The 26,713-nt window shown below is 40.8% G+C and overlaps 1 protein-coding gene across 4 annotated transcripts in view; it reads right to left on the bottom strand.

The window, feature by feature from the left end:
- Window positions 1–25,846, bottom strand: part of CEP41 (centrosomal protein 41) — a 44,085-nt gene extending 18,239 nt beyond the window's left edge. For 2 of the 4 annotated variants that reach the window (XM_045864263.3, XM_064574953.1), the window contains exons 1-2: window positions 25,705–25,846; window positions 12,263–12,326 (exon numbers count right to left, since the gene is read on the bottom strand). In XM_045864263.3, the coding sequence (XP_045720219.1) occupies window positions 12,263–12,326; window positions 25,705–25,737 (97 nt within the window). In that variant the 5' untranslated portion in view covers window positions 25,738–25,846. Of the gene's footprint in view, window positions 1–325; window positions 434–4,013; window positions 4,087–12,262; window positions 12,327–25,704 lie in introns of those variants that run through there. The other 2 variants (XM_064574952.1, XM_064574951.1) reach the window with 2 other exon arrangements.
- Window positions 25,847–26,713: the final 867 nt, after the last annotated feature.

The following is a 26,713-nucleotide window of genomic DNA, read 5'->3' as shown; positions in this document are numbered from 1 at the left end:
TAGACCACACAGTCTGTGCGCTAGTATTCACCATGGATTCCCACCAGTGCGGAGAGCACCAAGCCCTCGTGTTCTGCAGCCTGGTTCTACAATACCAGGGGCTAGCCAAGGTGGTTTGGAGAGTTTCCATACACTAAAACGGGGCCAGGATCCTTTTGGTTTCTGAACGAACTAAGGTCTAGTTCCCAAGCCACGGGCTATTATTTTTTACTGGGCATGCTTCACTTTGATTCAGCATGGCAAGCTCTGCCTGGCATTCGAAAGATACAGCAAAAAAGGGGAAAACTGTTTCAAACTTTCTCATTTCTAAAATTGTGCTCCTAACCTTTAAGCCTTGGGAGGAGCTAGTCAGATTCAGTCCCAAATTCAGATAAAAGAAATGCTTCCAATTAATGGCATGAACTGATGTTTTTTCAGGACTAGCCCGAGCTTTTCTTCATGTTTTAGGTCAGAAGTAGAGAGAGAAAATTCTTGCTCTGAAACCCAAAATACATTTTCAAAAAAACAACTTACATCACGTTATTATTATATCTTTACTTATGAATTCATCAGGGAATAAAATTCCAGAGTCAAAAAAATTTATTTTTTTCCACCTGAAGACACACACTCTCTGGATCAGGATGAGACAGCGGGAAACAGTATAGCCCTAGAGCCAGACTGTGGCCTTCCAAAAGCTCAGAGAGACATGACAGCAGTCAGGGAGGCTGAAAGGCCTGAGCCTTCTCAGGAGAGACACTGAAAATGGCTAAGAGGTCCAAATAGCACCACAGACCAAGAGTAGAATCAAATATGATCTTTTCTAGGTTCTTCAGGCTGGAAGTGACCTGAGATGTGACCGGATCTCCGGAGTGGGAACCACGAATTCTTCCTCAATGCACACCCTTCTCCCCTGCAACTCTGACCTCAGGCGGGAACCCACTGGTCAATTCAGTGGGGGAAGAAGACAGGGCAAACATTGTGCTTGCTCTTCGGTGTCCTGCCGTCTTATTCTGAAGCTCTTTTACATGATAGCTTTTGGTTACAAGTGTTCCTGAATCCCCTACATTTGCGTGTTGCTGACCCAGCAGTTAGCTTCTTTTGGCGGGGCAGCTTTGGGCAGTCTCGTCAGAAAGCTAAGGTACAAAAAGGATCACCGATTTGTTCAGCGAATTAGTAACTAAGCCGGGCTGAATGTTCCCAACCTCCTGGTTTGTAATATGGCTCACAAAAACATACTCGTTGTGCTGTTTTAAAAACACGATTTCACCGTGAGGTAAATATGTAGGAAGTGTGACTTCCCTAATAGTAGCAGGTGGGACCCACGTTGCGCTCTAAATTCCCCGAGGCACACCACACAAGGAAGACAATAGCCAGCCATATTATATGGTCTTTATTATTAAAAACATCGCATTTCCAATCTAGAGCGGTTTCCACTAGCAAAGTGTCTGAAGGCCATTTCTCAATTAATCAATTATCAGCATTTTCCGAGTATTTACACAGCACTTCATCTTTGTACCAGCAGGGCCTCACACCAACCCTGTGAGGTAGGCCGGCGCTCCTACTGTCTGTTTCTCCCACTAAAGGAGAAGGCAGGCAAGTGCAGTCCTTTGCAGAGGTATACAAATACTTGGCAAAATTAAGCACAAATCTGAGAGGGCGACCGATAAGAAGGTCTTTTCATTATAGACATTCATTCTATCGAAGCAGGGGGGAAAAAGAGAAAATGGAGGATTTCTGCATTGTTGCAGCTGGAGAAAGACACTAGGAATAGCTGACACAAAAGATCCTTAAAAATGATTTTAGAAAATATGAAATGTAGTATTGTACCCCACTTCATAGAACGCTTACATCTTAACTACGCAGCTTATCTTACTGGATCTAATTGCATCTGAAAATAGGCTTTTGACTACCTTTTAAAAAGACTAGAAATGAATCAATTCTATAATTGGCTTATTTATAAATGCAGCTTTGTTTCATACAAAAGGAGCTTAAAAGACTATCAGCAAACCAGTTTTTTTTTTTAACTGAAATTACACATTACTGCTAGATAAATTTTCCGAGACAAGACTTTGATTAAAAAAAAAAAAAATGTCAGTGGCTCCCCATTGCTTCCTGACTAAAGTTTAAACTCCTTGTTCTAGAGCTAAAGGCGCCAACGTCTTACCTGCCTCTTCAATCTTGCCTTAATTACTAAACTTGACAAACTCTCCGTTGGTCTTCTGTTCTCTAACATGTCATCTTGTCCATATAATCATAATAGCTCACCCAGCTGGAAGTGACCTTTCCCTCCTCTGAACTTCTACAGCACTCAGCTCAGCACTCACAAGGCATTTATCATTATACCGCCTTATTTGTGTGCAAGTCTTATCTACCTTCTGATACTGAAAGCCAAAGACTATTTACACAGACACACACACACACACACACACACACATCTCTTCCATTGTCTAGCATAAAAGGTACTTGGAATTATTTGCTAAGTGAAATATACTATGAAGATCTACTACCTGAAGAATCCTTATAATGAATTATTTTATAACACAAATTATCATGCCCCAATTTGGCTTGAGTTTTTGGACACCTGATTTTCTTTAAGCTATGCACAACTTGATTATTATTATAGTATATGTTATATACTACCTATGTAACATCCATATTATTTCAAGACTCGGGTAACCTTGAAATGTGTAAGGTGGTATTTAGCTTCTACTTAGTTTATAATTTAAATTGCAAAAAAGATATATATATATACTTATATATATATAAAAGTTGTGCGATTAGAATCAAGAGAAAGAGACAACCCAACTCTATCAATAGTGCTATGCAAGAGAGAGAACAATCGATAAATGGAGTGACTCGTTCGTTAGATTTTTTCCCTTTGTTTTCCTATAATTTAATAACATTATTCGCACTGAGTCAGTAAGGAAAGCAAGTGATTTTGAGCAGCAGTAATCCAAAGTGGGCAAGATTTATAAGGCACGAACTCAGTTGCTAAGAGACAACTCCATTGCTTTATTTTTCTTCAATATTTCCCTCCTCTACGGAGAAGTTCTTTTGGCTCAGAAGGAGCAGAAAGCATGAAAAGCGGCACAGTGGTCTTTTGTTAATCTCAATAAGTTATATGAGTGTATAGTGCTTTCTGGTTTATAAAAGGCTTTTACATACATTTCTTCCTTTGACATAAAAAACAGAATTAAATACCAAATAAAAGTGAAGAGTACCTAGTCTGGTAATGAGTTTGAGTGCTTAAGATCAAGGCTATTAGCAAATATTCAGACAAAGTAGAGACTAAAGAAGAAAAAAGGACATGACTAGTTTGTGTGGAGATAACGAGTAATGTGAATTTTTAAAAAATTAAAAGTAAGGCTAGAAGAGACGCAGTGGAGAAAAATCTACAGAATTTTAGAAAACTGGACATTTGAAATTAGATTGGATAGAGATTGAAATGAGAGGCTAATGCAGGCGATGAAAGAGTGTAGGACACTGACAAAGGGAGAGCCCTGTGGTTTGGAAAGTGTCCCTTCATCAGCCTGTGGTGCAGTGGAAGGGAAACCCAGAGAGGGTGCTTGAGAATACACAAGAACCCTGCGGTGGAGACCCAACAAAACGCCGTCAGGGATTTCGTCAGAAGCATAATCCATTCATGGCACAGTCTGGCAAGGCTGGGGAGCTGGTAAGAGACACCCAGGCACCTATGGAACAAAAGAAATATTTGAAGTTCAAAATGATTCTGGTATTTCTAGCTGTGGCTATATAGCAGTGTTTGAGTTTATAGGAGAAGTAGAGTCAGAAGCATAGAAATAAAAAATAATCTTTACCCAGGAAGAAGACAGCAGTCTTTGAGGAACTCAAGAGGTGATTTGGGTGAAGACTGGAGATACCACGCAATTCTTGATTTCTTGTGATTAACTCTGAATTGCTCACTGTTTGGTAAGAAAAGATTAAAGACCCATCTATTTAGCCTAGAAATGAGGAATGCTCACTCATACCTGTGCTTATTTTCACTGCTCTGACTGCAGAGCTTAAAAACATACCATAGACAGGGGCTCCTTACTCTCACGGGGCTATAAGGTTACTCTTCTGCTCTCTTAACCAGGACTCCTCACCCTTTGCACCTGTTGGCACACATATAAATGATAATATTTGAACAAAACGCTGGTGTAAATGCTGGCTGCCCCAGGCCCCAATGGCTACCCAGAGAGCTAACAGGACATGTATCGTGGCACATAACCAACCAGCCGTGGCACAAGTGGAAATGTTCTCTGAATACACGGGGAGAGAAGTCACAAAAATGCATAGAAAAAAAAAAAAAAACATTAAAATCCTCCCCTGAAATTGGGGCTCCTGGGTGGCTCAGTCGTTAAGCGTCTGCCTTCAGCTCAGGTCATGGTCCCAGGGTCCTGGGATCGAGCCCCGCATCGGGCTCCCTGCTCGGCGGGAAGCCTGCTCCTCCCTCTCCCACTTCCCCTGCTTCTGTTCCCTCTCTCACTTTGTCTCTCTCTGTCAAATAAATAAATAAAATCTTTAAAAAAAAAATCCTCCCCTGAGATTGACTTTAAAATAATTTCTAAGTTTGAAACAACAAAAAAAATCGAACACTAGGATAGCCCCACACTGACTTTAAAATAGTTTTAAGCAATGAAGTACACTTTGGCCCTTCCAAAAGCTATTATAAAACTAGTTTGGGAGACTTCTTACTCCAAGAAGATGAAGTAGATGTATTTTACTCCTCCAGCTAAGTACAACAAAAACACTGAACAACCTACAAAATGGGAGAAAGTATTTGCAAATCATATTTCTGATAAGGGTCTAGTATCCAGTATATGTAAAAGAACTCTTATAACACAGCAATAGGAAAAAAAAAAAACAAGTACAAACTAGGCCAGTGATTTGAATAGGTATTTCTCTATAGGAGATACACAAATGCCAATAAGCACATAAAAAGGTGCTCAACATCATTAGTCATTAGGAAAATGCAAATCAAAACCACAATGCGATACCACTTCATATCTGCAAAGATGACTATAATCAAAATGATGGACAGTAACAAGCATCATCAAGGATGTGGAGAAAAAGAGCCCTCCTACATTACTGGTGAGAATGCAAAGTAGTGCAGCTGCTTTGGAAAACAGTTTGGCAATTCCTCAAAAAATTAAACACAGAGTTACCACATACAGTCCTATGTGACTCCTAGGTATATAACCAAGAGAATTAAAAGCATATATTCACACAAAAATTTGTACATTAATGTTTATAGCAGCATTATGGCCAAAAAGTATAAACAACCCAAATGTCCATTAATTGACGAGTGGATAAACAAAATGTAGAATATATTTATACAATAGAATATTATTTGGCAGTAAAAAATAATGAAGTATTGATACATGTTGCAACATAGACAGATCTTCAACCCATATGCTAAGTGAAAGAAGCCAGACACAAAAGGCCACATATTACATGATTCCTTTTATGTGAAATGTGCAGAATAGGCAAACTCACAGATACAGAAAGCAGATTAGTGGTTATCAGGGACTGGAAAAAGTAAGGAATGGGAAGTGATTGCTCTTGGATATTGGCTTTCTTTTTGGGATGACAAAAATGTTCTGCAATTAGAATGATGATGGTGTCACAACTTTGTGAATGTACTAAAAACTTCTGAACCGCTTAAAAGGTTAACAGTGTGAATTTTATGGTATGTAAATTATATCTCAATTTAAGAAAATAACATCAATTATAAAAAAAAATTGATTAAAAAAACCCAAAACCCTGGACATTATTTATAAAATAGAAAAGAAGACTTGATAGGTTAGAGAGAAGAAGGCAGACTGGGGACCTCAGGACCCAAGAAATGGCATGATAGTTGGGTTACTTGGCTTTTTGTGTTATCTGTCTGTCTGTCTGTTTGTTTGCCTCATATATCTTAGACTTGGAGCTAAAGAAGCCAGGATCCAGAAACACCAATGGAGAGAGAGGGAAAAAAAAATCCCTAACAAAAGCCTGCTGTCCCCACCCAAAGGCCTAGGGAAGGGGCAGCCTAGCAAGCCAGAAAACTATCAGACAATAACTGCTTTACTCCAACCAAACATCACCCTCACCTGTCAGCAAAGGTTGGGGAGGGGGAGGGGGCGTGCGGGCTTGATTTCTATCCTTGCTGGGCTATGATGAGGTGACATCAAAGCACCAGAAAGAGGATCAAGGAGGTGGGGATGGGAAAGTACTCAAAGGTATAATGGCTGAAGACTTCCCCCATTTGACAAGAAACATAAATCTATAGATGTACATAGAAGCCCAGTGAATGCCAAACAAGATAAACCCAAAGAAACCCATATCAAGATACATCATAATCAAACTTCTGAAAACTAAAGAAAAAAAGAACCTTGAAAGCAGCAAGAGAAAAAAATGACACCTTACCTATATGGGAAAAACAGTTCAACTGATAGCAGATTCTTCATCAGAAATCACGGCATCCAGAAGAAAGTGGAACAATATTGCTGAAGTGCTTAAAGGAAGTAATTGTCAACCTCGGCTCCCACACTCAGAGAAAATACCCTTCAGGAACGAAAGGAAATCAAGACATTTTGCAGATGAAGGGAAACTCAGAGGTTTTACCTTTAGGGTAGGGTTCTTTAGGGTAGGCCTTACCAGCAGACCTACCCTAAAGAATGGCTAAAGAAAGTTCTCTAATCAAAAAGGAAAAGTAGGGGCACTGGGCTGACTCAGTCAGTGGAGTGTGTGACTCTTGATCTTGGGGTTGTGAGTTTGAGCCCCACATTGGGTGTAGAGATTACATAAAATAAAATCTTTAAAAAAAAGTATTAAAAAAAAAAAAGAAAGGAAAAGGAAAAGAATGAACCTTGAAACCTCAGGAAAGAAGAATATAGAAAGCAAAAATACACATATGTACATTTTTTCAAGTGCCTATGGAATATATGCCAAGAGAGACCATATCCTGAGCAATAAAATGAACATCAATGCATTTTTAAAGGTATTTTTAAAAGATTTTATTTATTTAATTGAGAGAGAGAGCATGAGCAGGGGGAGGGGCAGACTCCCCGCTGAGCAGAGAGCCTGACATGGGGCTCAATCCCAGGACCTGGGATCATGGCCTGAGCCGAAGGCAGACGCTTAACCGACTGAGCCACCCAGGCGCCCCTAAAAGTCACCGTTTTAAAGTGTATAATTCATAATACACAACATCTTCCCGAAAACAGAACAAGAGGAAATACTTTCCAACTCATTTTATGATGCTGGTGTTACCCTGCTACTAAAACTAGACAAAGACAGTCCCCCTCCCCCCCCACAAAAAAAATTACAAACCAATCTACCTCATTAATATAAACGCAAAAATCTTTAGCCCAATAATAAATAGAATTGAGCAATATATAACAAGAGTTACACACCATGACTAAGTGAGGTTTAGTCCACAGATGCAGCAATAGTACAATATTTGCAAATCAAGGTAATCCACCATATTAACCAGCTAAAGACAAAATCATATAATTATATCAATCGATGCAGTGAAACCATTTGTTAAAATTCAACAGTTATTCATGATGGAAAATTCTCGGAAAAACAGGAATAGGAGGAAACTTCCTCAATCAGGTACAGCTAACCTTGTACTTGATGATGAAAGACTGAATGTGTTCCCCCTAAGATCAGGGAAAAGGCAAGGATATTCACTCTTATCGCTCTTATTTGACATAGTTCTGGAAGTCCTAGCCAGTGCAATATAAGGCAATAAAAGGAAATAAAAGACATATACGGACTGGAAAGGAATAAATAAAACTTCTTTTCTGTAAATGACATTGCTGTCTACAGAGAAAAGCCCAAGGAATCTATGAGAAAAGCCCAAGGAATCTACAAAAAAAAAAAACAAAAAAAAACCCACAACCAAAACCCCCAACAAACAAACAAACTCCTCTTGTACTTAATAAGTGAATCTAGCAAAGTCCTAGGATTCAGGAGAAACATACAAAAATCAGCTGTATTTCTATACATTAGCAATGAACACGATGACACCAAAATTAAAAAGACAATACCATTTACCATTGCTAAACAAAAAATGAAATACTTAGGTGTAAATCTAACAAAACATGTACAGGACACTTATGCAGCAAACTATACAGTGTTAATGAAAGAAACCCAAAGAAGATCTAAACACATGGAGAGACATACAATGGTCCCCCCCTTTATCCTCAGGGGATATATATTCCAAGATCCCCCCCATGGACACCTGCAACCACAGATAGTACCAAACCCTGTATGTACTGTGTTTTTCCTAAACATACATACCTATGATAAAGTTTAATTTATAAATTAGGCACAGTAAGAGATTAACAACAATAACTAATAATAAAAAAGAACAATTATGATACATACTACAATAAAAGTTATGTGAAAGCGGTCTCTCTGTTTCTCAAAACATCTTCTACCCTTCTTCTTGTGATGATGTGAGATAATAAAATGACTGCGTGATGAGAAGTGAGGTGAATGACATAGGCATTGTGATGTAGCATGAAACTACTTTCGACCTTCTGAGATACATCAGGAGGAGGAGTGTCTGCTTCCAGACCGTGGGTAATTGAAACTGGAAAGTGAAATCCCAGATGCGGGGTAGAGGGGACTACTGTACTATAGTAATGGATTGGAAAACTCGACATAGTAAAGATGTCAATTTTTCCTAAATTGATATATGGGTTCAGTGCAACACCTATCAAAATCAGAGCAATGCTTTTTTCATAAATGTAAATGAGATTATTCTAAAATTACATGGATTCCAAAGGAATTGGAATAGCTAAAATAATGTGTAAGGAAAAATAAAGTGGGAGTAATCAGTCTAACCAATTTTAATCAAGCCTGTGAGATATTGGCAGAGGGATAGACACATAGATCAATGGAACAGAAGAGAGAACCCAGAAATGGATCCACATAAATATGCCAAACTGTTTTTTGACAAAGGTGAATGTGCAAAATTCAGTAGAGGAAAGGAAGGCTCTTAACAAATGGTGCTAGAGCAACTGGACATCCATAAGCAAAGAGTTAACTCTGATCTAAGCTGCATAAGCAAAAAGTTAACTCTGATCTAAGCTGCATATCTTGTACAGAAATTACCTCAAAATGTATTATTTTCTCTTTTTTTTTTTTGATATTTTTATTATTTATTTATTTGAGAGAGAGTAAAAGCAGGAGCAGAGGGGGAGCAGCAGAGGGAGAGGGAGAAGCAGACTCTCCGCTGAGCAGGGAGCCCGACATGGGGCTTGATCCCAGGACTCTGGGATCATGACCTGAGCCAAAGGCAGATGCTTAACCGACTGAGCCACCCAGGTGCCCCCCTTTTTTCCCTTAATTTTTAAATTTATTTATCGAAGTGCATTGTTGACTTAAATGTAAAATAAAACTTTTAGGAAAAAACCTTGATAGAAAATTTCTGGGTCTGGTCTCGGCAAAGAGTTCCTAGACTTAACAGCAAAAGCATGATCCAGAAAAGAAACACTGATACACTGGACTTCACCACAATTAAAAACATAGGCTTTTCAAAAGACCCTGTCAGGAGAATGAAAAGACAAGCTACAGACTGGAGAAAATATTTGCAAACCATGCATCCAACAAAGGAATGGTAGCTAGAATGTATAAGCAACACTCCACACTCAAGTTAGAGAGCAAACAATCCAATTAGAACATAGGCATAAGACATGAAGGGATACTTCACTGAGTCAGATATACAGATGGCAAATAAGTACACAAAGACCTGTTCAACATCGTTAGCCATCAGGGAAACACACATCAAAACTGCAGTGAGATGCCACTACTCATCTATCCGAATGGCTAAAATGAAAAATGGCGACACCACCAAATGCCTGTGAGGATGTGGGGAAACTGGAGCATTCATGCATTGCTGGTAGTAATGTAAAATGGTCTAGCTACTCTGGAAAACAGTTTGGCAGTTCTCAAAAAACTGCAAATGCAACTATCATATGACCCAGTAATTGCACTTCTGGGCGTTTATCTGGGAGAAATGAAGGCTTGGACTCAAACAAAAATCAAAACATGAATGTTTATAGCACCTGTATTTGTAATAGTTAACAAGTGGAAACAATCCAGATGTCCTTCAACAGATAAATGGTCAAACTGTGGCACTTCCATACCATGGACTACTACTCAGTAAATAAAAAGGTATCAACTAACAAATGTAACAACCTGAATGAATCTCCAGAGAATTATGCTGAGTGCAAAGCCAATTCAAAAAAAGTTGCATATTGTATGATTCCACTTATATAGCATCAGTGAAATGACAAAATTATAGAATTGAAGAACAGATCAGTGGTTGTCAGGGGTTAAGGAGAGGGTGAGGGTAGAAAGTGGATATGCCTCTAAAAGGACAACATGAGGTATCCTTGCGTGCTGGAAATGTTCTCTATCTAGACTTGTATGTATCAATGTCAGAACCATGGTTATGATACTGTATAGTTTCCATAAGATGTTACTACGGGAAACTGGGTAAAGGGTACACGGAATCTCTCTGTATGGTTTCTTAAAATTGTGAATCTACAATTACTTCAAAATAAAAAGTTTAATTAGGAAAACATTAGTTTAAAACTCTGAGGATATAAAAGGCTATAGGCAATTACTATGAATTATAAAAAGCAGACTGAAGTATCTCAATTTAAAAAAATTGAAATTAATTTCAGGTACTATTTATTATTAAGTCAAATTTTGGTTATGAATTGAGGAATGGAAGGGAAAGAAATGGGTTTTTGTTCACAAATCCCAATTCAATTTCCAGGAGAAAAACCTATGAAGATACAGACAAATCTATGTATCTGAAATAAACCTCAGCTCTTAAAAATTTTCATTTTAAGAAGGTTCTAAGAGAAATGCATTCCTTTATAGTTGTCTTTTAAATGTTATCCGGACCCCTCGAAAAAATATATGGCATTTTTAATCAAAGTGCTTCCTTCACAGAATAGCTTATTCCAGAGAGTGGGTCACAGGTGCAGTTGGGGTGGGGGGGATAGAGATGGAGGAGTTGAAGGCATTTGTGGTAGAAGGAATGAGGCTGGGGGAAAAGCTGGGACAGCTGGCCAAAGAGACAGTGGCCAGGCTTCACACCAGGTCTCTTGATGCATCATCGACTTCTTCACCCTGCATTCAAATCCTCGTTCTGTCTCCTTTTATTGAACTTCAAATAAATCACACAATCTCTGCCACAATTTCCTCCTCCTCAAAAACGGAGATAAAATTTTCTACCTCCCATCAAACAGGATATTTGCAAGGATAAATATCTGTACAGCTTGGAAATGTTTGAAAGAAAGGTCCCAAGAAATTGTATCTGCAAAGGTGGTTCATTTAAAACATTCCATTGAAGTTCATTTTATATGAGCAAACTTGCATAATGGAAGACAGTAATTTCGAAGGAGACTGGAGGAAAGAAAGACAAAATGAATGAGATTTAAACCAAGTCAGTATCTCGTCTGTATCTCCTCAGTTGTCCTCAGGTTACTGGTGGCAAGTTCAGCATTACCAAAGGCATGTGGTGCCCCAATCCACTAGCAAAACCATCTCAATAGAATGGATTCGCCACAGCAGACCTTAAACGGTTGAAAAACGAAACGAATAAGAAATCAAAATCTCACAGGCCTGCAGATCCACTAGGGACCTGGGGAGTGGTCTGCATCATGACACTGAAGAATGTTAAGAGCTTGGAAATAAGCAATGCGCCTCTTAAATTTCATTTTACCTGAACTGAAGCACGAATTGAGTTTTCTCTGATATTTTAGTTACTCATTCAGGTCTGTCTGCCTGCACTTGAAAATAAGCTCTTTGACTGCAAAAGTCACAATTCACACTCATCTTTCTACGTCCCCTAGTCCATAACTTTGCATGTAGTTGGCACTCTGCAAATACTGAATTGAACAAATGTGTACAAATATTATCTATTACTCAGAGTTTAAAGGAATATATTTAAGATGCTCCAAAAGAGAGGTCCACTCCCCCACCCCCGGATATTTATTTAGCCTCAGCCTTTTAACTTATTGAACAAGGTTTTCATCAGTTTCTCGATTTAGAAGAAGCTAAGTTATGTAAATGGAAACTTTTACTGATAATCTGAAAAAAAAAAAAAAAAGCTTTCAAAGATAAAGCCTGAGCCTGGAAGGCCAGGGGGTGAGAACAGAGAAACTTTGAGCTTTGATTGACAGCAGGCGTCACAGCCTGCTTCTTGCCAGTAATTCGTTACTGGATCTTTTTTTTTTTTTTAAGTTTTAATTTTCTAATATTTACTCACCAGTATCCAGTCTTGACTTGATATGCTGATACCTTGGATTTTGTGGTATTCTTTTGGTCAGATACTAAAAAATAAGAAAATTCACAATTAATTGAGTTAATGTAAAAATAAGGGCAACAAAGGTGGGAAAGAATCAGATATTTAAAAAATAGAACAGATGCTAAAATTTCATCCAGTTTAAAGAAGGAAGGCGCTCTAGAGGCCCAACTGTCCCCTCAATCGAGGACTCGTCAGCATTTCCACAGGTGAAGATGGTTATCTTGTTTCTGTCAAAATATTTTCATTTTTTGTCAAAATAAAATCATAGCACACTGTAATTCGGGGGAAAAAAAAACTCTTAAAAAATTATTTCTGACATTGAGCCAAATTAGTCTCCCTCTAAGTTCCATCCAATCCACTGTGACAACCCAGAATAAGACACGCCCCCCCCACACCCCTGCCTCAAGAAATCTGTGAAAATAACTAAAGACAGCTCTCTCACCCTTCTTTTTAGTTTTACTCTTTGCACAACAATTTCTAGGCCATCTCCTTTGGACACGCTCTAGATTTTATCCACATCTGCCCTGAAAAGTAGCACTTGGACCCAGACCTGAGCACCATGCCCAGATGCCGCCGGGCCAGGACCCGGTTTGGCAGTCCTCCCCTGCTGCTTGCCTGGAGTCTGAGGCCCCACAGATGTCACCATGATGGCATCTGCTCTCGGGGCAGCCGAGGCTCATCACAGGCCCAGGGTGAATTTGTGGTCATCAAAAAATGGCTATGTCAGGTCTCCTTGTCCTGTACTCAGGGAGTGAACTCTTAAGTCCAAGCACAAGACATTTACACATATTAAGTTTCAGGGGCATTGGCGAAAGCCATTCAAGTGAGGGAAGGCTGGTGAATTGACATTTCAAGATACAGCTTTCTTGCTCAGGCCTTTTCTGGCCTACAAGGATGAACATCATATGCTCAGTCATAGGCAGCTGTAGAATATGAAATTAAAACTGGCCAATACATTTCTGGCTTCATCTCCCGTCCCTCACACACGTTCCCATGTTGACGTTGCCTGAGCGCTTCCCTAACTTGCTGCGCTCACTCAAGTCTCCAAGGCTTAGCAAGCGTCTGCCTAGAATGCCTTTCCTTGACTTGTCCTTGGGCAGAACCTTACTTTCTCTGTAAGCTGTCCGAGGTGGAATCAGGCATTTCTTCTCCCTGGCTCCCAGACTACCCTATACTATTGTTTACACCCCGAGCTGCTTCTCTAGATTTCCTCGAAGGCAGGGACAATGACTTATGCATATCTGTATTCACCCAGGACCTAGTATGTGGTAGGCACATTTACTGATATGGAGTCAACAAGTGAGTATCTAGAATGCAAAGTATAGCAGCATCTGGGTGGCTCAGTCAGTTAAGCGTCTGCCTTCGGCTCTGGTCATGATCCCAGGGTCCTGGGATTGAGCCCCACATCATCAGGCTCCCTGCTCAGCAGGGAACCTGCTTCTCCCTCTGCCTGCTGAGCTCCTTCTCTGACAAATAAATAAATAAAATCTTTAAAAAAATATAGAGTGCAGAGTATCTTATAGTAATTACCTGGTTCCTTGGAAGAGAACACCAAACTTTATTATTATTTTCAAAAACTCTTTTTATTTATTTATTAACTAATCTCTATACCCAATGTGGGGCTTGAACTCAGGACCCCGAGATTAAGAGTCATTTGCTCTACTGGCTGAAAGAAAGAAGAAGAAAAAAAAATCAGGTGGAGAACACCAAACTTTAAAACCCGTATCATTTGCCCTTGAAAACACAGTTAACTACAGCATGTCCTGCTGGCCAGAGTTTTAGATTTCAGAGACCAGGAAGAATTTTTTAAAACTGGGGGCACCTATAGAGAAAAAACAACTTTTAATTTTGCCAAGAAAGGACATTAAAAAAAAAAGCACAAAACCTCATAACTAGCACCTGCCATTTTAATACCTAAAAAGTAAGGAAGAAAAAAAAATCCCAGAATAAAAAGATTGGTCCTTTAGTGTTATTAAAAAACTCGTGACATTGTCTGTGTTTTCCATTTCACTCCAGGCAAGTGAATACTTAGCATTGGGCCTCAGATGTGTGTGTGTATGTGTGTGGAAACCCTGAGCTATTTCATTCCTAGAGAAAGACTGGAAAACTCCGGTCTCCATCTGTCCAGTAACCTGCTGTCTTTAAGAGAAATCGACTCTAACATCAATTCCAACTCCTTCCTAGATGAAGACAGAAGATTCTTCAGTGAGAGAAGGGAAATATTTAAAGACTGAAAAGGGGAACTTTAGAATAAGATCCCCCAGAGGAAGACAATATCATAGCAAATCAAATCTAAAAAACCCAAAAATGCAAACAAAAAAAACAGGGAAAACATGCATCTGGTAAACTGAGTCAAGAAAAGCTAATAGTAGAATTCCGTTATCTTAGGCTAAGGGATTTTAATTTTTTTTTGTACTCTGTATTTTCATAATTTCTATATGCTATTTCCTGTTTTTACTTTTGTTTTGTTTTGTTTTCCACTAGTTTCCTAGCAAAGTGTCTTTTGAAAAACTCCAGGCTAGTCTCTGCTGAACCAAGGGGATTTGTCCATACCTAAGCCAACATAGCTAAGAAGTGAGGATGTCTCTGGGGACCAGGTGTGGTGGCAGCAGAATGATGGGGGGAGAGAGTGTGGACAGCTGCAGTCGCTGGGCCCTTCCTGCCCCCGGTTTTCCCTTACAGAGACTAATGAGAAATCCATATGCTGCAAGTAGAAAAATGTAGTGTCTCTTTTCCATTTTCCCCTTTTGGACCCACTCCTTGTTCCTGACCTTCTAGTGCCAACCACAACGTAAAACTTGGTGCTTCACTCTAAGCAGACTACCATAGATTTTATGGAACTGCCATACTTTTTTCCTTAAAATTCTTGCTTTGGGGGTGACTGTTTCTTGACCTACTGACCAACTGGCTTTTTTCAATTACATAAACAGGATGGAATGGTGGAAAGTGAAAGAGCTGAGAAAAGAAGCTGTTTCGAGGACTATTCATTCATTCAACAAAGCCTTATTGAGCACTAACCATTCGGGCAACATTTACTGGAGGAGTGAGCCGCTCTGCCGAGGACACACAGCCATCCAGTTCTTGGTGGTGCTGGGAAGGAAGACAAGCCAACAAAGAGATACCACACTACATGATGAAAAGGAGAGGGAAGCAGGGAGTGCAACAGGAGATTGTGGGATCGGGACCTGATCCTGAGTAAAAGAGTCAAGAACTATGTCCTGAGCACTGACTTCTGGGCCGAAATCTGATGGCCAAGAGAATTAGTCAGACTAAAGGAGTAATGGGTGGAAGCGGCGGGGTTTCTGGGTAGACCTGAAGCATAGAGGGCATCATGGGGTCAGATGAGGCTGAAGAGGCAGGGAGGGCAGTTCCTAAAGGGCCTTGTATCCACACTAAGAAACCAGGATTTTTTTCCTGTAGATGGCAATTTTGCTCCCCCTGCTCCCGGAGACGACTGTCAGTGTCTGCAGATATTCTAGGTTGTCAGAACTGGGTGGTGGTGGTGGGGATGCTACTGGTATCCAGTGAGTAGAGGGTGGGGATGCTGCGAAACATCCTACAATGACAGGGAAGTCCCCCACAGCAAAGAATGAGCTGGCCCCAAATGTCAATAGTGCCGAAGTTGAGAAACCCTAGTGCAGATGATTGGGGAGTCATCGAAGAAAGTTTAAGGAGAAGTGATGGGATTATCTTTCCATTTTAGAAAGCTCACTTTGGCAGCATTCTGGAGAACTAATAGGATCATTGTCAAGGATGGAGGCACGAAGATCAGTTAAGAGGCAGTTGTGCTAAGAAACATCTGTGGTGCTAAGGAAGTGACAGTAGACATGAGGAAGAAGAGACAGTTTTAAGAAATCTTTAAAGATGTAAAATCAATATGATTGAAAACTGACTGGTAGAACAAGGGGAGGACAGTGATATCATTCCCCAAAAAAGGGACTTAAGGAGGAAGCATCAGTTGAAAAACATAATGTTTTTCACATTGAGGCATGTTGAGTATGCGGTATCTGCGGGTTGTCCAAAATGGAAGTGGTAAGCTGGCTGTTTGGGTCTGAGATCAGGAGAGAAATCTGGGGTTGCAGAAATAAGATCTGGGGGTTGTTGGACAAAATCACCATCAGAGATTGTGTAAGACGGAGAAGAAAAAACCCCAGCACTTAAGGTCAGGTAGAGAAAAGCACTGTGCATGAGATTCACGAGAGGCCAAAAGAAAGTGGGTAATGAAAATTAAAGAAGAGTTTCAGGAAGAAGGGAGTGGTCAACAGTGATCAATGCTGTCAAGTCTGAGAACAAGAGGTCAAACATGAACAAGTGAGCAAGAATGCAGGTCAAGTAAGAGAATAACAAAGTAAGTTTGGATTGAACAAAGCAGGACACTGTTGACGACCCTGGTGGATGAGGTTACAGTAAATTGACAGAAGCAGAAGCAAAAACAGCAGGTTGTATGAGACGGGGAGGGAGGAAAGAAGATAGTAGCCAGATGGCCTTTTTTTTTCCTTGAGAGTTGCGAAGGAATTAGTTTTTGTTGTTGCTTTGTTTTGTTTTGGAAGAAAGGAGAGATTTGAGGATGTTTAGAGGCTAGATAGGAGGCGTTGGAAATGAAGCAGGAAGGTATGGAAAGGAGGGAGTGGGAGAGGATGAGGCCCAGAGCCCAGGTGGAAGGTTCAGCTTTGGTTATGTATTTAAGGTAAAGATATCAGATAGGTGGTCATGATGAAGTTTATCAGGAGGAGGGAGGAGGCTGAGAAGGTTCATGTCTGTGGTATTATCAGTGAGCAATGAAAAATGTCAAAGACCATTTGAGGGTTTACATCCCTAGAAAGGGTCCAAAGATAATGTCCTCCCTGTCTACCCATGACATCCCAGCGACTTCATTTCTACTCGGCTTTCAAGACCCAGCACAGACATACCTTCCGAGAAGACTACTGTGAAGGCCCCGGGCAGATGGAAATCTCTTTCCTGCCCAGACTATGGCAGCACTTTGTACGAATCACTCTCCTCCCTTCCTGCGCTTGGGACATGGCTCAACCTCTTGGATCTCTCTACCTGCTGCAGGGCCTCCCACCAGTGTGAGCAGTAAGGACAGCCTAAAGGATGAAGATGGCTCTGGGCCCTGAGCAGCACACGGTGCGCACGCCGGCACCAAGGGATGCTCTAGGAATCTGAAGCATAGGGAGCATTCATACACCGGGGGTGATATGAAATCCTGTGCTGTACGGTAGGACATGGACACGTAGGCTCCAAGTAGAGAAGACTGAATGTACACTGAGGGTCTGGAGGAGGCCATGAGGACAACAGAAGGTAACAAAAATACTGAGCTGTGAGCCGTATCATTGCAAGAGTATTTTGGCAGATTACTAACATATGCAAAGTAAGACCGGGCTTTATTGAATACATGGATGTCGGAGAGGGGAGAAGAATGAGAAGTCAACAATGGGATTTTTCTGAAAGCAAATCACTAAAAAATGAATGAGATAGTCTGAATCTCAAATTGTTCAAACATGAATGTGCTTTTCTGACTTCCCACCTCTCTCAAAATGAAACTCCCAAGGTTGGTTGTATTTCAACTGTAACATATATAATAAGATTTACATTTAAAGGATTTTTAAAAATACCATTATGCCGTTTTGTTCAGAATTTCCCTACTTATCTCCTTTGTATAGACAGGAGGTCCATAAAATGAAGGAAATGAATTCAATCTTTTTTTTTTTTTAAAGATTTTATTTATTTATTTGAGACAGAGAGAATGAGAGACAGAGAGCATGAGAGGGAGAAGGGTCAGAGGGAGAAGCAGACTCCCCGCCGAGCAGGGAGCCTGATGCGGGACTCGATCCTGGGACTCCAGGGTCATGACCTGAGCCGAAGGCAGTCGCTTAACCAACTGAGCCACCCAGGCGCCCCGGAAATGAATTCAATCTTGAAAAGAATCTCATTTAAGGCAATCTTACATTTAACATAGGTCTTTGAAAGGAGAACATTTTTTTTTTTAAATGGCAATTTTAATCTGGTCCAATTCTACTGATCTCAAACACCAACCTTGACCCTGTATGCACATGTAGCAGCCCCTGCTTCGCTAGCAGCTACTACCTATGGCGGACTGTATTTTTCAAGATGTTTGCAAGAGAATCTCCCATCTCATTTACGCTGTGATGTTGAAACTCCTCCCCTTGCTTGAATCTGGATGGAAATGCTGCCTTATGACTTCTGAGGCTAGATCATAAAGGGCAATACAGCTTCCACCTGGTTCTCCTGGGACACTTGTTTTTGGGACTCAGCTACCATGTTGTGAGGAAGGCCAAGCCACATGGAAAAGGCCATTTGTAGGTGGTATGGCTGACGGCCCCCGCTGAGGTACTTGCCAACAGGCTGTATCAATGGCCTTGAAGAAGCCTTCAAGATCACTCTAGCCCCAGCTTCTGTCTGCCTGCAAAACCACATGAGATGCCAAATAAGCAGCACCTAATGGAGCCTGGCCAACCTTCAGAACCATAGAGATCATAATAAAATGACTATTATTTTAAGTCACTAAACATGAGGTGATTCGCAATGAATCAATATATAACTGGAATATATTTTCTAATATATAATTGGAATGCCTTCCGGGTATCTGCACTTTACTCCTCAATCCACTGCAACATGGCTACTGTCCCCACCATTCTAGTATGGTTCCTGTGGCAGCTCGCCAACATCAGCAATCCCCTAATTGCTGAATATAATGGTGACTTTCCATTCTTTAACTCACTTCACCTTTCTGTACCTTTTGACAGTGTCATACAGCCCCACCTTCTTCAGTTTCCACTCCCTTGCCTTTAGTGATCTCTCTCTCCCCGATTCTCCAATGACACATGGATCATTTCTGTCAGCTGCTTAAACACTGTGTTCCCCAGGATTCCATCTTCTCAATCTACAGGTTCTCTGAGAGCCACACACTTAGGTTTAATTCCATTTATATGCTTGATATCCAAGTAGGGAACTATGGCCTGACTTTTCCTCCCAGCTCAGGCATATATTCATTTACTCATTCAACAGATGTTTACTGCATGCCAGGCAGTGGGACAATACATACAAGGACCCTAGTTTATGTTCTTGTAAGTATGCCAGAAATAAGCAAATAATTATAGATTACAAATAAAATAATTACCGATCATGATCTACTGGGTGAAGATAGCATATTGAACACATGCATTTAAAATCACTTCCTTCCAAAACCTCAATTTTGTCTTCTATTTTAAGGACATAGAGTTCAAAAAACCAGAGAGAGCGGGAGAAGTGACAGCAATAGATTTTTGAATTCTAGAAAGCAGATCAACAGTGAAAATGACTTGACTGACTCAAGGGAAAGCCAAGAACAATTCTTAAAAGGCTTAGGAATTGACAGCCTCAAGCACCTCCAGGAGTGGGGAGCAAAAGGAGTGGCTGAAATAAGGAAGATTGTTTGAAGGCTGATGAGAAGCAACTTGATCTCCAAATCCCTGTCCCCTGTGTGCTACTGGGTGACTGCCCTTCCCCCACCACGGTAGCTATCTATAGATTTATTCCCTGAGAAGGATTTCTGGACTGGGAGGTCTTTAGACAGAGAAAGGTAGAGATATCATTACTGAAAATAGGGGCATTAAGTGAATGATGCAAACTAATATTGAGATTTAGCTCCTAGCCCTAATTCCTCCAGGAATTCAGCTAGGCTTTTACTCTCAGGAGAATGAGGGAATTCTCTGAGGAAAATCACCAGCCTAAGAGAAAAGAGCTGAAGGTGTAGATTTGGGAGGATAGTCGCCCAAATCATGGCCCAGTGAGATCTTCCTGTAATTAGGCTCACCATCAGCAAGCCCCTCTCAGATACACAGATCCCAATCACCTGTTTAAGTTTCTAACTCAAAAACATAAATTAATAATTTAGGATTAAAAGAAGCCTCAGAACATTGCTGTGAATTTTGGGGGCACACAAAGCCCTAATCTCCAGTGTAACTGTATTTGGAGACAGGGCCTTTAGGAGGTAATTAAGGTTAAAGAAGATCATAAGGGTGGGGCACAAGTGTAATAGGATTAGTGTCCTTACAAAAAGAGACACCAAAGAGCTTCCCCCTCTTTACAAGTACACACAGAAAGAAATCTAGAAATACACAATGAGAAGGCAGCCATCTGCAAGGCAAGAGAGACCTCTCACCAGAAACTAAACTGGCCAGCACCTTGATCTTGAACTTTCCAGTACTCCAAAACTGCCTGCCAGAAATAAATTTGTTGTTTAAGCAACCCAGTCTGTGACATTTTGTTATGGCAGCCTGAGTTAGCTAATACTAATCTCCAACAAAATAAAAAGAAAAATAGCAATAGGAAGGAAATAGACTATGCAGGGGAAAAAAATATTTCAAAAAACTATCATTAGAGAAACGAAAACACACATACACAAAAACTTGTCCATGAATATTCATAGTAGCATCATTCATTATACCACCAAAGTAGAAACAACCCAAATGTCCATCAGAAAGAACAAATAAAATATGTATGTCTATGTCAAGGAATATCATTCAGCAGTAGAAAGGAATGAAGTACGAAGACATGATATAACATTATAATTTAAAACATTATTCTAAGTTAATTAAAGAAGCCAGTCACAAAAGACCACATTTTGCATGACTCATTTATATGAAATGTAGACAACAGGCAAATATAGAGACAAAGTAGATTAGTGATTGTCAAGACTAGATAGGGGAGACAATGGGAAAATTGGGGAATGACAGCCAAAGGTTACAGAATTTTTTTGGTGTAATGAAAATGTTCTTTTCGGTGTAATGAAAATTAGTGATGATTGCACAACTCTGTGATATATTAAAACCACTGAATTGTATACTTTAGATGGGTGAATTATATCTCATAATGCTGTTAGTAAAAACATTAAAATTTAACAAGTAACAAAAATTAAAAAAAACCTTTTGCTCTACAACCAGACCAAGTACTTATGTAAGAGTTAAAAGAAAAGAATTAGGGTGCCTGGGTGGCTCAGTTGGTTAAGCGACTGCCTTTGGCTCAGGTCATGATCCTGGAGTCCTGGGATCGAGTCCCGCATCGGGCTCCCTGCTCAGCAGGGAGTCTGCTTCTCCCTCTGACCCTCCCCCCACTCATGCTCCCTCTATCTCATTCTCTCTCTCAAATAAATAAATAAAATCTTTAAAAAAAACAACAACAATACTTGCTACCCTTAAAAAGAAAAGAATTAAGTTGACCTATATTTGTCTGACATGGAAAGATCTCCAAGACTTAGTGTTAAGTACAAAGAGCAAACCAAAAAGCCATATATATAATGTTATAACATTTGGGTAAAAGAAAACCACAAAATAAAACTCTCTCGACACATACAAGTGCGCACATACACACACACAAATGCACAGAGAACATTTTGGAAAAGATAACTGGAAACAAATGATAAATAGTGATGTAGGAAAATTTTCCTACATTGTTTATAAAAATTTAGAAATAGTATAGAATAAAAATAAAGGTAGATAGGAACTCCAAGGAAAACAGAAAGTAATAAGAAAGAAAATGTAACTGTAATGATCACTGCTTTGGCAATAATCAATATTTACACAGTCACAAGCAAACACACAAAACAACAGTAAAAAAATCCAATTAGAAATTAGGCAAAAGATACAAAGAGATATTTTTTTAAGAGGATATATGTATGGCAAATAAGCACATGAAAAAATTTAAGATGTTCAACCTCGGTATCCATTGGGGAAATACAAGTTCAGACCATTATGAGATGTCACAGTGTACCTATTAAAACAACTAAAATAGGGGCGTCTGGGTGGCTCAGTCAGTTAGCGTCCAACTCTTGATTCTGGCTCGGGTCATGATCCCAGGGTCATCAGATCAAGCCCCACATTGGGCTCTGTGCTGGGCGTGGAGCCTGCTTGAGATTCTCTCTTCCTCTACCTCTGCCCCTCCCTCCCCCCTCCTCACTCCCTCTCTAAAAACAAACACAAAAAAAACCCCACAAAAACCAAAAAAACTCAACTAAAATAAAAATACTGACAATACCAGATGTTGCCAAGAATGTGCAAAAACTCATCTCTCATCCACTGGTAATGAGAATCTAAAATGGTACACTCTGGAAAATAGTTTGGCAGTTTCTAAAAAACTAAATGTAAGCTCACATACAACCCAGCAACTACACCCCCAGGCATCTATCCCAGAGAAATGAAAATTAACATCCATACAAACAGCTGTACCCAAAAGTTCATATCTTTATTCATAATAGCCTCAAACTGAAAACAACCAAAATAGCCTATAATAGTTGAATGGTTAAACAAACTGTTATACATACATACCGCAGAATACTAATCAGCAATAAAAGGAATGAACTATTGCTATAGGCAACAACTTGAATGTGTCTCAAGGACATTATTCCGAGTGAAAAAAGCCAATCTCAAAAGGTCACATATCATGTGATTCCATTTATGTAACATTTCCAAATGACAAAATTACAGAAACGGAGAACACATTAGTGATTGCCAGGGGTTAGGATGGTGAGGCAGAGGAAAGTGGAAATGACTAGGAAGGGGTAGTATGAGGGAGATATTTCTGGTGATGGAATAGTTCTGTATTTTGATTATAAATCTAAACACATGCAATCTTGATTATATTAAATCTACACATGTGAAAAAATAGCCTAGAATTATACACACATTTTACAAATGTCAATCTGTACAAATTTATGGCTTTGATATTGTATTATACTTACATAAAATATAATCAATGGGGGAAACTGGGTGAAGGTACATGGGACTACTATTTTTGCAACTTCCTGTGAATCTACAGTTATTTCAAAATAAAATGTCTATTTTTTTTTTTTAAGATTTTATTTATTTATTTGACAGAGACAGACACAGCAAGAGAGGGTACACAAGCAGGGAGAGTGGGAGAGGGAGAAGCAGGCTTCCCGCAGAGCAGGGAGCCTGATGCGGGGCTCGATTCCAGGACCCTGGGATCATGACCTGAACTGAAGGTAGACGCTTAACAACTGAGCCACCCAGGTGCCCCATCAAAATAAAATGTTTTTTTAAAAGGACATCAGAGTCCAAAACAGAGGTCTTAAGAATTAAAAACACAGGGGCGCCTGGGTGGCTCAGTTGGTTAAGCAACTGCCTTCGGCTCAGGTCATGATCCTGGAGTCCCAGGATGGAGTCCCGGATCAGGCTCCCTGCTCAGTGGGAATCCTGCTTCTCCCTCTGACCCTACCCCCTCTCGTGCACTCTCTCTCTCACTCTCTCTCTCTCTCTCTCTCGCAAATAAATAAAATCTTAAAAAAAAAAGAATTAAAAACACAACAGCAGAAATTAAATAGGATTAGAAGATAAACAAATCTCCGAAAGAGAGCAAGAAGACAAAGATGTGGAAAACAGGAAATAAAGTTTAAGAAAATTAGAGAACCAGTCTTATAGAAGCAACATGAAAATAATGAATTCAAGAAAAAGAGGATGGAGAAAATAGGAAGGAGAAGTTAACAACAAAATAATTCAACAAAATTTCACAGAATAGAAAGACATGCATTTCTGGTACCCACCAAAATGAGTGAAAAGAGACCCATAGCAAGGAATATCTTTGTGAAACACAACACTGGTAACATAGAGAAGATTCTACAAGCTTCTAAAAAGGAAAAATCAAGTCAAGTACAAAGGTACAGCATGGCTTTGGACTTCACGGCAACACTGGATGCTAGAAAACTATAATGCAATGTTTTCAAAACGCTGATGGTTTCCAACCAAGAATTCTATACTCCACCCAACTTGCAGGGAAATAAATGTGAAGGCAGAATAACAGCATTTTCAGACATGCCTAACATTTTAGATATAAATAAAAAAGTTATTTCTCATGCACTCTGTTTCAAGAAATTACTGGACAATATGCTCCATCAACACAAGAAAGTTGGACATCTTCCTCTAGGACACAAATGTATGACCACACAGAGCATCCCAGCTCCTATCCCCCTATACTCCTCTTTCTCCCACATTCCTGATCTCATTAATGACATGGGCACTGATGAGTAGCCCAAGCTGGGAAACTAAGTCATCCATTCCAATCTCATTTCTCAAAGCTAATCATGAAGTCTTAATGATTTAATTACCTAAATATTTCTCATTTCTGTCCCACGTTCCATGACCTTCCTTTAGGTCTATATCGTAAATACCACCTACCCAATCTGCCTACCTCCAGTCCTGGCCTCCTCCTTTCTCCACAACGTGGCTACAGCCCTCTGCCTAAAATGCAAATCTGACCACATCACTCGGTTACTTAAAACTCCTCAAAACTTCTTAAATTCAGACCAGCAGGCAAGATAAATATGTGACAAATTGCCACTCTCCACACCTACCTCCCCCACCTTCATGGTCGAGATTATATTTGATCATGGTACTCTCCTGCAGAGCCTCACAATTTTCCTCAACACAGCACATAGACATCCACCATGAAACGAAATAATGTGCAACTCCTGTTCGGTATAAAGGCCAAGTACTTTAGCAAGGCACAGAAGGCCCTTCCACGCTTTACTCCAGCTTCTCCAGAGGGAACTGTCCACTCCCACGTTTCGCACCTCCTCATCTTTGCTCATGCTATTCTCTACTTGAGATGCTTCCTCACCTGGCTACCCGCCTTGCCATTTCAGGCCATCTCCAGGACCCTTCCCTCACTTCCTTGAGTCCAATCTTTCCTCTGTGCTCTCTCAACTTGTCCCCCAACCACATCGCATTCAAATTCTGTTTAAAAGTCTCCCTCACTAGACTGAATTTATTAAAGGACAAATGCCTTGTCTTACTCTCGTTGTATTTCTAGCACGTACTGCAGTGTAAGGGTCCGATAAACATTTGTTGAAATTAATTGCCACAAACGCAGCAGGGCCCTAGGGGTGAAACAGACAAGAAAGGAAATGGTCCTACAGGGAAGAGGGTAAACTAAGGTCATATTTTGCGTCCTTTCCAAATGGCTTGATCTGCTTATTCCCACTCTTCCCGTATCCCCATAATCAGAAATGATGGCTCCTTTTGATTTTGCTCCTTTCGTGTTCGGGGCGTTCATGCATATGTTCGTTATGTTGTGTAACTGCCACGCCTAGACTGTAAGCCCTTTGAGGGAAGGGGCTGTGTCTTCGTGCACTTGGCTGCTCCTCTGGGCGACAAATGCCAGGCCACAGCGAGCATGTGCGGGAGAGCGGCCTCTCACCACCGGATAACGGCCTCGGCTCGAGACCCCCAGGCCCGCCCCGCCTCCCGCCGCTCTCCAGACCCCTCCTCTCGCCGGCCGCTTCCCGCCTTCCGGCCGGCGGAAGTCGCTAGCTGCTCTTCCCTGCCCACGTGGAGCCTTTTCCGGTGCGCCCGCCCCCTCCGGCTCTCGGATCCGGACCTGGCCCTCACCTCAGGATTCCCAATGTGCCTCCGGACAGACATATTTCCTCCAACCGACCACGCGGGCTTTCTAGCCTCACCGGCAGCCTCTAACCCTAGCTTCCTACCCCCACAGCCTCTCTCGGCCGCCTCTTTACAACCTCTACTCCGATTGGCCTCCCTTCTCCGGCTAGCCAATGGAGGCCCTTTTTACTCATTGTAAGGTCAAGGGAGAGCGAGACGCCGCTCAATGGTTGCCACAGGCAACGGGGGGACGCCAGCTGCCGAGGCCTTTTGTGCTCTCGGCAGGGCCCCGCAGGCTGCTGCCGGAGCGCGGGAAGAGGGGCGCGGGGGAAGGGCAGGCTAGCGCCTGCGCGGAGCCGATGCGCGGAGCCCAGGGAGGGGGAAGGGCCGGAGAGCAGAAGGCGGTGGAGGGGGACTTCAAGGGGGAAACAGGTCTTTCTAGTTAATGTTCAGGCACGTATATGACACAGGGGGCACCCTCCCCTCCTAAGGCCATCTTAAGCAAACATCTGGGCTACTTCTACAATAGGGTAAAGATGCGAGACAGGGTGGTTCAGCAAGAATGGGAATTTGTAGTTTATTATTTTCGGGTTAAGTTAATATGCAAATTATGCAAAATATCATGGGTAAGTACAGTAATTATTGTAGCTTTAAAAGCTTTTTAGCTAGCTAGAGGACGGCAGCCTTAATTGCAAAGCGCACACACTATTCTGTGATTCATCATTCATTTAACAAATATTTAATAAGCACCTTATGAGAAAAGCTGCAGTAGGTTTTGTGGAGGATGGGAGGATGACTAAGATCCAGTCCCGTTGTCATGGAAACCATTGTGACTCCTGCCATCAGCTGCCACCTGTTCTTATTCCAGATCTGAAAATTAAGTCCTAGCACCTTTACAAGACAATCACACACACAGTTTGACTTTGGCTCCAAAATGTCCCACCAAATTCATCAAAATTTACTTTTACATGGGAGAACAACACAATAACCCTTTGTCCTTTGGTCTAAGTTGTTT

Source organism: Mirounga angustirostris, unplaced genomic scaffold (assembly GCF_029215605.1).
Source record: "Mirounga angustirostris isolate CCGP_5_RB_7025 unplaced genomic scaffold, mMirAng1.0.hap1 SCAF_12, whole genome shotgun sequence".
Classification (NCBI taxonomy): Eukaryota; Metazoa; Chordata; class Mammalia; order Carnivora; family Phocidae; genus Mirounga; species Mirounga angustirostris.
The sequence above is the reverse complement of the archived record's forward strand: the minus strand, read 5'-3'. Positions and strand labels throughout refer to the sequence as shown.